The 13,838-nt window shown below is 51.8% G+C and overlaps 1 protein-coding gene across 3 annotated transcripts; it reads left to right on the forward strand.

The window, feature by feature from the left end:
* The first annotated feature begins 4,713 nt into the window (after positions 1 to 4,713).
* CA7 (carbonic anhydrase 7) lies at positions 4,714 to 13,360 on the forward strand. Of its 3 annotated transcripts, none has more exons than XM_037025197.2 (8): positions 4,759 to 4,870; positions 5,630 to 5,679; positions 7,366 to 7,563; positions 10,321 to 10,439; positions 11,162 to 11,257; positions 11,363 to 11,425; positions 11,940 to 12,095; positions 12,570 to 13,360. In XM_037025197.2, the coding sequence occupies exons 2-8, from the start codon at positions 5,637 to 5,639 to the stop codon at positions 12,690 to 12,692; spliced, it is 798 nt and encodes a 265-aa protein (XP_036881092.2). In that variant the 5' UTR covers positions 4,759 to 4,870; positions 5,630 to 5,636; the 3' UTR covers positions 12,693 to 13,360. The 3 variants fall into 3 exon arrangements, with proteins under 3 accessions (XP_017504643.3, XP_036881092.2, XP_017504642.3); XM_017649153.3 differs by lacking the exon at positions 4,759 to 4,870 and adding an exon at positions 4,921 to 5,324; XM_017649154.3 differs by lacking the exon at positions 5,630 to 5,679 and having other exon boundaries at positions 4,714 to 4,870.
* Positions 13,361 to 13,838: the final 478 nt, after the last annotated feature.

Below are 13,838 nucleotides of genomic sequence, written 5' to 3' on the forward strand. Positions count from 1 at the left end.
AGCAAATTTGGGGGGAATCCAGTTCAATGCATAATAGCATGTAAAGGTGCCTGTGTTGGAAACTTGGAAGTTAATCAGACCAAACCTGTTATCTGGTAATCCAGGGCCCACTGGTAAATTCTTCCTCTTGTGGAGGCCAGAGAATCAGAAGTATCATACTAAGAAACTATGGCCTCATTCATTTAAACCATTGGTTTTTAACGTGTGGTCCTGGAGCAGCAGCCATCAACATCCACCTGGGGACTTGTTTGAAATGCAGATTTTCAGGCCCCATCCCACACCTGCTGAATCAGAAACTCTGGAGTGAGGCCCAGGAAACTGTTTTAACAAGCCTTTCGGATGATTCTGATGCATGCTCAAATTGAAGAACTACCAACCAAGCTCAACCTCCCACTGATTCAAACAGGTGGGAAACCTGAACCCCATAACTATGATACAAGCCCCCAACCCTGTTTATTAAGCACTTACATGCCAGGCAGGCTCTTGACATGCATCACCTTATTTTGTACTCATTTATGGTCACCTAATGCAATAGATACTGTTGTTCACTCCATTTTATAGACAAGAGGGCAGAGGCTTGGAGGGGTGAATAAAATCCTGAAGTCTCACAGCTACTAAAAGGTGGTGCAGGATTAGAAACAAACATCCCAACAGGTCTGGCCAGACCCCAGCTCAGGTCTGTTATTTTACCCATTCTGGTTGTTCTCAGCTTGGGGAGACTGGATCCTTGGAATCTCAGGAAGTTTGGGGCTAGCTCAGCTTTGGAAGAGCTTATTATCTGTAGGAAACCAGGCAGGAAGAATGATTCATGACCCAGGGCACCCTCCCAGGCTTTGGGCAGTAGCTGTCCCTGACTGTCCTGGTCTATTCCAGCCCTTCTCATCCTATGGTTCACTGGCCAATCCCTTTCCTGTCTCCTACCCTTCCCCTAAGGTGGCTGTAGATCTGTAATGTACAATTGTATCACCCATGCCTGACCCAGCACTTGGCATCTAATAAGTTTTCAACAAATGCTTGATGAATGAAAGAATAAATTGCTGGAACTACTTCCACCATACATTCGACATTTAAAATGTCTTGGCACTGGCAATGTGTATACCATCTGATTCAAAAATTCCACCTCTAGCAATTTATCCCAAGGAAATCATCAGACACACACACACACACACACACACACACACACACACACACACACACACACACACACAAGATATATAAATAAGGATATTCACTGTAGTGCTATGCTATTTACAATAGTGAAAACTGGAAATAATCCATACACTAAAGCATTATGCAATTATTAAGTGTCAGGTTCTCCAAATGCTTACCATAGAACATTAGGTGAAAAAAACTGGTCACAAAGCTGTATGATTCTGATTGGTTTTGAAGTACCATTAATACATACTGAGAAAGCTTGGCAGGATGGTCCCTAAAATGTTAACAGTGGCAATTCTAGGGTAGTGATATGACAGTGATTTTAATTTTCTTCTCTATGTTTTTCTGATTCTGCCAAATTTTCTACTATGAATAGGTAGGTGTCATACTGTTATTAGAAAAGGAATGTTAGATTTTAAATATGCCCAATAAGCTAAGGGAAAGAGGAAAGACCAGAGGTTCTAGGGTCTGAGGAGTATGTCCTTGGTTACCAGGAATCTCACAGGCATCACCTCACTTTAACATCCTATTAGCTCTCTTTTGACTCCCTAGTCTTACCTTATAGAAAAAAAAACAGACTCAGAGAGGTGAAGCAATTTGCCCTGGATCACACAGCCAGTAGTGCTAGGACTCAAGCCCAGGTCTGTCTGAGTCCACACACACTTGGGAGTGGAAATGTTTTCTAAATGAACTGTACTTTTGATCCTAGATCTCCAAGCCACAGGACTTGTGGCCTGGCCTAGTGTGCATAAAATACAGTGAAGACAAAAAAAAATACAGTGAGAACCAGGCATGGTTCTGCCATTTGGTGCAGCACTGGACATTTGTTGTCTCAACTAGCAGTCACAGAGATCGCCATGAGGTGGGCAGGGCAGGGATGATCCCCTCATCACCTCGTAGAGCAAAGACATTGTACCTTCAAGAGGGGAAGTGAGATCTGGTCAAGGACGCTTAATGAATGAGGTGTGGCCGTATAACCTGCTCCTGCCCTCCTACTCCAGCCCTTCATCATAACCCTCATAACTGCATGTTCTTTCTCCCCCATAAACAGTAAAATCTAGAAGCCACTGATGGCAGCAAGACCAAAGAATAAACTCCAGAGCAATGAAATAAATTTGGCTTAAAGACAGCATGTAATGGAGACAAGAGGTGCCTGAATGGGAGCACAGGCTTTTGCAAGTTGACCTGAGTGGGCTGCCAGGGCAACTGGGGCTTCACCTGAGATGGCAAGGTTCATCGGCTCCTCTCACCTGAGTTCCCAGCACTCCAGCATGCTGATAAAATTGCTGAAAGAAGGCTGCAGGAAGGAAAGAATTGGATCAACTTTTATTTGATTGTTAAAGAGGTAATACTTCAATTCTTTCAGAAAGTGCAAAGGCAGTAAAGAGGTCTCTCCCACCCCTTTTCCACACCCTTCCCCAACCTTCAAGGCTCCTACGCTCCTCCCTGGAGGCAAACACTCTCCCTAGCTTCTCCCCACCTTCCAAAGAGTCTTGCATACATATGCAAGTGACAATCATATTTAAAATCCACTTCCTCCCCCTCTCCAAGATTTTAGGCCATGTTGAAGAAGGGACTCAGCAGCCCTTGATTTTCATCTTTATTCTGTCACTCACTGTGCACCTTAACTCAGTACTTCTCTGAGCCTTGCTTTCCTCATCTGTAAAATGGGGTGAAAATACCACCAGGGTTGCTGTGCAGACGGAAAACTATATGAATAATTCCAACCTTATTTGTTTTAATGCTATAAGTAGAGTATGTAATAAAGTATATAAATAAATATACTATAAATAAATAAAGATAAATAAATATGAAAAAGTCCTGGGTCACTGTGAGGGAAAAGTGGGTCAATTTCAAAGTAGATGACACATTTGGGCCCATTCCCCGGACCTGAAAGTGTTACAACTCCCCCAGGAGAAGCATGGCTGGCTCCTCTGGGAAAAAGGCTGCAGGCCTCTCTCCAAAGCAAGCTTTCGTCTTCTTAGTCTGAAGACGGCATTTCTGGCTTGGAAAGCTGGGGCCTTGAAAATGTTGCATTCTCTGTCACATGCTGGTCTGGGGGCCAGTCCCTGCATCTCTATCGTAAGTACCTGTCCCTGCCCTATGGTCGAATTTATATTAAGGGCCCCTTCCAGCTCCTGGGCCAGAGATGGGGACTAAGCAGGGCTGTAAATTCACTGACTGACTTTGGCCTAGCCAAGTTAGTTGTCAATTAATCTATACAACTCTACTGTGGAACTAGGGCTCAGAGCTTGGGAGAAGGAAACCGAGGAAGCCACAGAGAAGTAAGGGAGCCAGGCAGACAAGATGGAAAAGTCCTTTCCAAGGCCAGCCAAGATCAGGGCCTGTAATAGCCTCCTCTGGTCAAGGTCAGACAAATGGGCCTTCAACTTCTGTTGGAAACAGGCCCCTGGGTGGGGTCATTTGTCTGTTCTTCCAGCTGCCCATCTGTTTTTCTTCCTAAAATTGCTTGCTGAGGTCTAGCCAGAGACAAGCCCTATACTTGGCACAAGGCCACATTCTAAGATGAATCAGATTGGGCCGGCTGGAGCCAGTGGGTGGAAGACAGAGAGGATGCACCAAGTGGAGGGCACAGCAAGGACCAGGGCTCATGGGTGAGAAAATGTTGAGCCAAGCCAGGCACTGAGGTGAAGTGCAGGGTGGAGGACCTGAGCTCCCAGGAGGTATGTCAGAGGTCATGAGGAAGCAAGGAAAGGAGGGACAGACAGTGGGCTACAGAGGAACACGCAGAGTCCTGGACAGGAGGAAGCAATGGAGAGAATAAGAAAGAGGGTGGGAAGCAGGGCTTCAGACTTGGTTCCATGAGGAAGCCAGCTGGTGTCTGTAGGTCTGTCTGTCTGTATCCCCATTGCTTGATGCCACCACTCACCATTTCCCTCTGAGCCAGGGGCTTGAATTGCCAGTCCTGCTCCCCTCACCTATCCCAGGGACCCCTTGCTCCCAGCACCAAGGAGAAGTGGTAAAGAGCACAGTATCTGCAGTGAGGCAAACTGGGAATGAGTCCCTCTCACGCTGGCCAGGTAACCTTGGCCAAGGAACTTCTCTCTAAGCCTCAGTCCTCTACTCTGTGAAATAGGGCTAATGGAAGAATCACCCAATGTAGTAAGGTAGCAGAGAGGGACAGATGATAGGAGGGACCCAAAGTTTGGCCCAGCACCTGCCACAGTGTCTGGCAAACAGGGGAAGCTCCGGTTCCAAACATTGATAGTCAGTGCCCTTTGCAGGTTAGAGAGGACTCTCCGCTCCCAGAGGACTCAGGGCCCAGAGCGCAGGTCCTAGGTGGGGGGGTTTAACCGCTCAGGGACCTGCCAAGGAAGTGGATTTGGGGAAACTGGGGCAGCCCTCGGCACGAGCACTTCTTGGTGTCCCAGAGCCTGTACACGTGCAGAAGAAAAGGAGGGAGAGCGGTCCAGCCAGGGCTGGGGTGGGGGTGAGGACTCCGGGCTCTCCTGGCCGGCGGGCGGGTGGGGGGCGGGGCGCGGCCGGCCTCTCTTACCCTGCTGAGGGGCGGGGGCGGGTCCCCCAGGCACTGCTCCTCCCGCCCGCCGCCGCTTTAAGAGGCTGCTCGGTGGCAGCAAGCGGGCCGGAGCCGCAGCCCAGGCGAGCAGAACTGAGTCAAGCGGGCAGGTGCACGGCTGCGGGGACTACAGCGGCATGACCGGCCACCACGGCTGGGGCTACGGCCAGAACGACGGTAGGCGCGGACCCGCGGGGACTCGCGCCTGGCTGGGTTTCCTGGACCCGCAAGCCCTCCATCCCCAGGCCGGACCAAGATCCCCCTCCTGTCCAGATCCCAGCACCCGGCCCCTCTGCCCATCCCGAGTGCTGGCTCCCCAGCGCTTGGCGCAAAGTCCGCCCTGCGACCCAGCCAGCCCCGCCACCAGCGAGCCGCCGCCTCCTCCGCGCAGTCCCTGACTGCCGCGCTTGCTTGGACCCGGCCCCGACGCTCACTCAGCCTCCGTGTCGCAGAGGGAGAGGTGGCCCAGGGCAGCGGGGGACGGTTGGGGCGGAGCGCTGTGCGCAGGTGTCTGCGGGGAGCGCGCACAGTATGTGTGCGGGGACCTCCCGGGAGCTGGGCTCCGCGTGGACAAGGGCGCGGTGTCCCCGGGAGTTTCCCCGCGGAAGTGTCTGAGCTTTCCTGTGGGCAGGTATGTGAGGGAAGGGGATTTGGGGGATTCACATACATGTCTGGGTGCCTGCAGCAAGGTATCTGAGCCCGTCCTGGAGTGAAGCTTGGAAGCCCCTGGCCCACACCAGCCTTCTGGGCAGACCAGAAATATAGCACCTCCATTCTGCTTCAGTTTCCTTAGGACATAAAGGAAGGGAGAAAAGGCACAAGGTGAAAAACAAATGGCTGAATGTGGGTTTGGGGCAGGTCAGTTCCCTTTGGGGCTATTTCTCACTAAGCCAGGGTGGGAAGGTGGGTTACGACGGGACTCACCCTTTTCCTCAGGTGAACAATGGGACACAAGATCCAGGCTGCCAAGAGGAAACCCTGGGCAGGTGGGTGTGGGCAGAAAGGAAAGTGCCCGTGAGAGAAACACTTCCCACCCCCACTTCTCTGGGGTCAACCAGTCACTCTGTGAAGGCGGGTGAAGGTCCTGGGCTATAGTCCAGGAGTTAAGAGGTTGCAGTGGTCCAGAGAGAGTTAAGGAGATGCTGTAGGTCTCTGGCTCCTTCTGGAACCCTGAGGACATAGGAGAATATTTTGGAGAGGAGAACACCAGATCTGGGCATGCAAAAACTAGAAAGAGACATTCAGAAAAAGGCAACAGAGACCAGCAGAGATGGAGAGAGAGAGCCAGAGAACGGGCAAGTTAACAAAACCATGAAAGATCACCTTCCCAGAGCCAGCTTCTGGGAGCTTCCCCCGGAGTCAGAGTCCCCTGACTCCAGCCTTCCTGCCCCCAGCTCTGAGCATCCAGTATTCTGTAGAGCCTGTCTTATGGGCCTGCCACCCTCAGGCTGCTACCCCTCGCCCAGCCAGACCCGGGCCATTCATTCTAGGGGCAATGCAGGAGGGAAGGACAGAGTATAGAAGTGCCAGCATGCTGCATGCTCACAGAACTTCAAAAATAACCCAGTGGGTCTGGGCCACGATTCTGAGTCATCCATCGGGGACACAGCTCTGTCGGCACCTGCTGCTGTTTTCTCTGGAAAACTTAAGAAGCCAAAAACGAGGAGAAGCACCAGCCGGCAATAGCTCTAAAAATAGGCTACATCTCAGGATGTTCCCCGGGGAGATGCCGAGCCTCTCGGCTGCAGATGGAGCCTCTGGGAGGCAGGTGGTGGGCGCCCGTGGGTGTGCACGCAGGTGTGTGTGTGTGTGTGTGTGTGTGTGCATGAGCACGTGTTTTGCTGTAGTGCAGTCTCTAAGTGTAGATCTTGGTTTGCAACAGGGGTGTTTGTGTGAGAGTGCTTATGCATGCATCTGATGTAGTTGACAGAGCTGTGTTTGCACACGTGTGTCCTGGGCCTTACCTCTCTGGGTCTGATGAGCCCACGTCATTGTGCGCATACATGTGCATATGTGAAAATCTCTATGAACCTGTAAGCATGTGCCTGGGGAGGGCATCTTGGGGCAATGTATGCACCTGCTGTGTGTTTACACCAGTGTCCAAGTATGTGTGCACATATGTGTGAGTGGCCCTCAGTCCTCTCATCTGTGAAATGGGAATGATCCTGGTTTCTGCTTCACAAGGTGGTTGTGAGGAGCAAATGCATGTCACAGAGCCAAAGTTAGGTTATTGTGAGCTTTTGTTATTATCACAAACATGTACAGGAGCATCCCCAGAGTGCAGGAAAAGGCCAGATACCTGGTAGGGTCAGGCCAGATACTTTAGATTCCTGGGAGCCTCTCTGAGCATGTACTGGATATTGGAGAGGACTCACTGCCTAGAACTGCTCCCAAGCCTGTAGCTGTGTTATGTTACCTTCAATGCTTACGTTACTTCTCTGGGCCGCCTATCAGCTCTGGAAGATGAATTTTTAGTGAGACCATTTTACAGACAAGGAAATGGAGGCTGAGAGGGGAAGTGGAAAAGCGGAGGCTGGCACTCCAAGCTATACAGCTCCACAGCTAAGGCTAACCTCTGAAAGGATACCAGGGAGATCACCCACACATGTGTCCTTGGCCTACAGCCCAGAGATAAGCATTGGCCTGAGTCCTTGCTCTCTCTCCACCTGCAGGCCCCTCACAGTGGCACAAGTTGTATCCCATTGCCCAGGGAGACCGCCAATCACCAATCAATATCGTATCCAGCCAGGCTGTATATTCACCCAGCCTGAAGCCACTGGAGCTTTCCTATGAGGCCTGCACATCCCTCAGCATTGCCAACAATGGCCACTCAGTCCAGGTGGACTTCAATGACAGTGATGACAGAACTGGTAAGTGGCCCCCACCAGAGCCGGGCACCCCTCACCCTGCCGTCCTACCCCTGTGTTGGTCAGCATGCTGCGGTTGGAAAGGAAAGCGCCACCTTTCACTAGCTATGAAGCCTTGGGCTGAACCTCAGTCTCTATATGCATAGAATAGGACAATAAGATCCTATTTTCCTCTCTAGAGTCATAGGGAGGAAAAATGGAAAACTGACATGGTTTTTGTAATGCTGGCGTAGAGCAGATGCTCAAGAAATGCTAACTCCCTTCTCTACCATTTGGTGTTTTAGGTCAGGTTTGATTTCACTCCCTGCCCAATCACTGACCTGCTGTATGGCCTAATGCCAAACCTTCCTCTCTGGGTGACTAGTCAAGCCTGGCAGAGAAAGAAGGAAGCTGAAAAGTTCTGTGTGCCAGGTCCCTTGCTAAAGGGCAGCTCTTTTATTTCTCCAAGAGCTCACCTCTAAGATGGACAAGTAGAGACTCAGTGAGCTGGGGAATGCCAGAACCAGTCTGGTCCAACCCCAAAGGTCTTTCCAACCTACCCACAACCTCAAGATCCCAACCTTCTTGAGCCAGAGAGAGGCCAGAAAGAACTTGTGTTGTGGCAGCTCCTTCCAAGGTCTCTTTGCCCTGGGATTAGAGTCCAAGATCTTTCATGATAAGTTCCTAGGCAGAGTCCTCAGGAGTGCTTCTCAGTGAAGGGATTTTGTCCTTAAGACCAGGCCTGTGAGGGGTGGAGTGGGCAAGGAGGGAAACTGCTAGAGTTTCTTGTATAAGGAACTGACTGGTATTCTTCCTGCCTCCACACACACACAATAAAAGCACTCAAGGGAATTTAAGTCTCAAATAGAAAATCAAAAAGCACAGAAGAGGAGGGAAGCCATATAAGAGTAGTCTTAGTTGCTTAGACCTGAGTTCCATGGCAGGCTAGGAAAAAAGGGAAAGAGAATCAGTTAAGTTCTTGTTGCAGAATGGAGAAAATCCTGCAGCTCTGCAGACGAGAGACACAGCATTTCCTGATACTGAATTCTAAGAAAGCCTCTTACCCAGAACTTTGGGGAGAGACATGGAGCTCTTGATGACCCTAGATGACAGTTTATAAAGGAGCAATTTGCACACAGCTGTACCTACACAGTGCCTTCGGATGGCACAGAGGGTTCAGTTCAGACATCAGTGGCTCAGTGAGGACCACTGTTGTTGGGGAAGGCCCAAGATGGCATTCTTCTGGGCCACTGATGGAGGGGCTCAGTTTCAGGCCTGGCTGGGGCTCCCTCCCCTACCAGAATATCCAGGCCTTAGGTATCAGGTAGCCCAAGGAAAGAGGGTGGGTTTGGGTGTGACACAGTTGGGGTTTTGCCACTCACCAGCTGTGTGACCTTCGGCAGGATGTCTGCCTTTCTGAGTTTCAGTCACATATTTGTCCAACAGGATAACAGGTTGTGCCCCTCAAGGACTCTGTCGAAGATGATGCTAGTAAAGTACAGAACACATAGTGGGTGCACAGTGTGTGGCAATATGTTCTATGGTCAGGACAGAGCGAGGAGGCCAGGGGAACCAAACTCAGGGAGTTAAGGAGGACGTTTACTCTCTGAGATACTATATATGGGGTCCCAGGTGGGGCATGCTCACAGGGCTGGGCACCTAAGGGTCCTATCAGGGAGCTCAACCTGCAGGCCCAGCTACTCCTGCCTCCCCAGGATGGGGCAGCCCGATTGGGCTCCTGCCTATGGCCACCACCTCCAGACTCCCCTTTGTCAATTGCCTAGGATTGCCATGGACAGTCCCTGCTTCTCAGATAAAGCAAGGCAGCAAGGAGGGCTCTCTGGGACACCATCCTCCTCCTCCTCAAGGGGACCCCGGGGAAGGCCCTGCTCTGGTCATCCATCCTGAAGGGGCCTAGTGAAACCCTGAGCTCAGGGGCCGTCACCTGATCCAGGGGCTCACATTCAGGCCTGCCAGAGTCTCCTTCACTATAGATCCCTTTCAGCTGGAAATTCAATCAGTCCCAGGAGGCTCATACATGGCCCCAGCTCATAGGGTATTAGGGTGGAGAAGTCACAAAACCAGGACACAAGTGGAGCCTTCCAAAGAGGCCATGGGGGAGAGGCATTGGAGGTACCTGGGCCTGGCCATCAGAGCAGGGACCTCAGGAGCTGGCCTGATAATACTAGTTCCTTGGGAGGCTCAAGGTTCTGGGAAGACAGCATAGCCTGGTGATTAGGGACTTGGGCTCTGCACTGATGAAGGAGATATGGACTTACATCCTAGCTCAGTGCCTTGCTGTGTGACCTTGGGGAAATGCCTTGCCTTCTCTGTGCCTAAATTCCCTCCTTTATAAGACAGAAATAATAGTAGGTTCTGTCAAGGGCTTCTTTGAGGACTAAATACAATGGTATTTCCAATATAGCCGTGGGTCAGGGCTCCAGAAATCAGAGGCCTATTGTTAGTGGTAATGGGGGCCTGAGAGGCAAGGTCCCGGTTTCCATGTGAAATTGGGCAGGAATAGGGAGGATGACCTGCCAGATGGAATGAGATACTATTGTGACCAGACTCCTCTATCACCTGCAGGCTGCCAGGATTTCTTTCCTGGCCCTCCTAAGGGCTGAAGGGATGAGGTGGGAACTGACCCAAGCTCAGTTTGCCCAATGAATTTTCCAGATGAAAACTGTTTCCCCTTCCTGGGCACTGCCCTGGTCCTAGCACTACCATCTGCTGGGGCCTCCCATACCAATTACTACACACACAACCCACCTCTTCCTGCAGTGGTGACTGGAGGCCCCCTGGATGGGCCCTACCGGCTCAAGCAGTTCCACTTCCACTGGGGCAAGAAGCACAGTGTGGGCTCAGAGCACACAGTGGATGGCAAGTCATTCCCCAGTGAGGTAAGGGTCCTGCTCTACCTGAATCCCTTTACTTTTTGGGGAAGGACTGGATAGTTAGGGGCTTGATGGGTTCCTGGCCTGGGGCTCTGGAGAGGCTGAGGAGGAGCCCACTGCTGTCCTGGTCTGTGTGTCCAGAAAAACTTTTCCAAAGGGCAAATGCAGTCCTGCCATACCCTTGCCAACAGCTCTTTAATGACAGCCTGACATTCAAGGCCCTGCATGAACTGACCTTGCCCAGCCTCATCTTCCCCCAGCCTCTCCCCATACTGAGCACCATATAATGAATCCCTTGCTCACATCTTGCCCTTTCATACCTTCAGGCGTTTGCTTTATGCTGTTCTCTCTGCCTAGAATACTTTGCCCCAAGGGTTCCGTCTGATAACCCCCTGCTTATTCTTTGGACTCAGCTCAGGGAGGTGTCACACTGGATGGCCATTATCTATTTCACAGATTGTTCACCAAGGTCAGGTCCTGAGCCAGACTCCGTTTTGGGCTCCTAGAGCTCAGGAAAAGGTTGGGCCCAAAGCAGAGTAGATGCCATCTATGGCCATTGGAAGCTCCTCTGAGCCCCCCAGGACCCCAGGCCTGAAAGGTTTGACAGCGTACCCCTCCTACAGAGGGGCTGGAAATGTGATGGGAGTGAGGGAAGCCTTGCTTCAAGCTCCATGGTTCCTTGAAGGTACTAAGCACTGACCTGGCCTGGCCTATCATTGCCCCTGTAGCTGCACCTGGTTCATTGGAACGCCAAGAAATACAGCACCTTTGGGGAGGCGGCCTCAGCACCTGATGGCTTGGCTGTGGTCGGTGTCTTCTTGGAGGTGAGGGGTGGTTACCCAGGGCCAGGAGGAGCATGGGAGGCCTGGCACTGCCCCTAGTTCCAGAACACAGTGGGTGCTGAGCTCACACTACCCTCTCCCTGACAGACAGGGGATGAGCACCCCAGCATGAACCGTCTGACAGATGCACTCTACATGGTTCGATTTAAGGTGAGACCAGGGGTCCAGACCCCTGACCCAGAGCAGCCTGGTGGGGAGGAAGAGGCTGGATCACTGAGTGGGCCCATCCTTTCCTCTGATCTGGCAGCACAGCCTTGCTGAGATGAAGGGCGCAGGTCAGCCCCTGCAGTGCCCTGCAACTGACTCCTCTTCATCAGGGAAATGGCCTCACTGAGTGGCCAGCATGCAACCTGGTTGGGCACAGGACTGATTAGATGTTTGTCATGTTAATAGCCATTTTACAGGCAGTGCCACTAAGAGCAGTTGAGGACAAAGGGGAGAATGCAGTAGTCAGAGAGCCAGAGGAGCCACAGCTTTTATGTACAAGCAAAATGGTTAGGCCCAGGCTGGGAGATGGCATCTGGGGTCATAGATATTTGCCCACAATTTGCATCAATAAACCAATGAGAAGCCTAAATCTTGTCAACAGAATGGGTGGTGAGGCTGATGGTCTGGTCATGGGGGTGGTCTATGCTGATTCCTGGATTCCCCAACCCTGCCCCAGGGCACCAGGGCCCAGTTCAGCTGCTTCAACCCCAAATGCCTCCTGCCTGCCAGCCGGCACTTCTGGACCTACCTGGGCTCCCTGACGACGCCCCCACTGAGTGAGAGTGTCACCTGGATTGTGCTCCGGGAGCCCATCAGTATCTCCGAGAGGCAGGTGAGCCCTCTCCACCCACCTTGGGCAGCATTCTCTCCCAGCCAGCAACTATAGCCTGTGGTCCCACCACCAACACTCCCATCTTTCACTAATAAACGTTTAGAGTCTTGGTTAGGAGTTAGCTTGATGGTGAGTCATTAGGACCTAGGCACAGGCTTGGAGGGGAGATACCTGGATCCTGGAACCACTCCTACTGTGTTAGAATCTGAAGGCTGCATTTGTTGGTAAACCTTGACTAGACAGTATTGGAACTGGAATTAGGTGAAGCAGGGTTGGTCCAGAGGCCCTTTAATGAGTAAATAACTGAGGCTGGGGTCCTAAAAAGAGAAGTGGGGAGAAACGGGGACCTACCTTCAGGGCAAGAGGAGGGAGGGACAGAGCTGGTTGGGCAGGGTATGCCAGATGATGTGTCTGGGATCAGAGAGGACCACATCACCCCAATTCTGCCCTGAGTATCTCTTCTGCCCTCTCAAGATGGAGAAGTTCCGGAGCCTACTTTTCACATCAGAGGACGATGAAAGGATCCACATGGTGAACAACTTCCGGCCACCACAGCCACTGAAGGGCCGTGTGGTCAAGGCCTCCTTCCGGGCCTGAGTGGTTTGCCTGCCCAGCCGGCCACAAGAGCACCATCTTCCCAAGGGCTTTCACGTTAGCAGACACCAAACCATCCAAGGCCCCCTGCCTGGGGCAGGGGGATGGGGAGGGGCTGTGGACCCCTCTTCAGCTGGCTTACTTCTTGGCCACCCTGGAGGCTTCTTTATGGGACCCTTAAGTTAAGGGACACACTTCAGCTGCCCTGTGGACAGGCAAAACAGGAGCTGAATGTAGTCCAAGCCTGGGGCTGCTTCTGCTCTTCAAGACCCAAAGGTCCCTGGGAACCTCCTCTTGTCTTCCCCACTGGCAATGGAAGCAGCCCTACCCTGAGCTCACACTGTGACAGATGAGACCGAGCTCCCTGGGACAGGCAGCTGGCATTGCCAGAAAGACTCAAGCAATAATTAGAGGTGGGCAGAGCTGCCCTCTCAGTGTTACCTCTTCTGCAGGCCTCCGCCATGCACGCACCTCACTGCCAGGTCATTAAAATCAGCACTGAGCCTGCTGGAAATGACATGGCCTTCTCCTCCTTAGCCACTTGCTGCCATTGGCAGGTACTGGCTGCAGCTTGTGTAATATCTCCCCTCATCCCCACCCAGTCACCAAAGCCACCTACATGACAGTCCATCCATGCGATGATTAATAAATTCATTCATCCATGCAGCAAATACCCACTGAGTGTATGTGCTACGTCAAATACTGTTCTAGGTATTGAGGAGCCAATGGTGGTATGTCCAGCATAGCATGTTTGGAGGGACATGGGTACTGAGCAGGTGAAGGTTATATTGAGGGCAGGGCAGGAGCCACCAGGGCAGGGAAAAGGGAGAGCCTACATCATTAAATTAAATTAAATTCCATCCAGTATTCCAAGTCAGAGAAAAGAGAACAGCATGTTTGAAGCCAAAGGAAGAGCACATGTGCAAGTTCATAGGTGAGCTCTCTATGAACTCTGTGAGCCCAGAGTGTTTGGGGAGCTGAAAAGGACCTGGGGAATTGGAGCCCTGGGGGAGAGTCTGGGATGGTTCCAAGGCTAATGGGGAGTCAGTCATAAAGGGTCTGGGGTAGAGGGGGAGAGGGGTCAGATGTGCAAAGGGAGAAGATCCCTGTGGAGTGTGGATGGGTGGGCAGAAGTGGGAACAGGGAGGA

This window comes from Manis javanica, chromosome 17 (genome assembly GCF_040802235.1).
Source record: "Manis javanica isolate MJ-LG chromosome 17, MJ_LKY, whole genome shotgun sequence".
In the NCBI taxonomy this organism is placed as follows: Eukaryota; Metazoa; Chordata; class Mammalia; order Pholidota; family Manidae; genus Manis; species Manis javanica.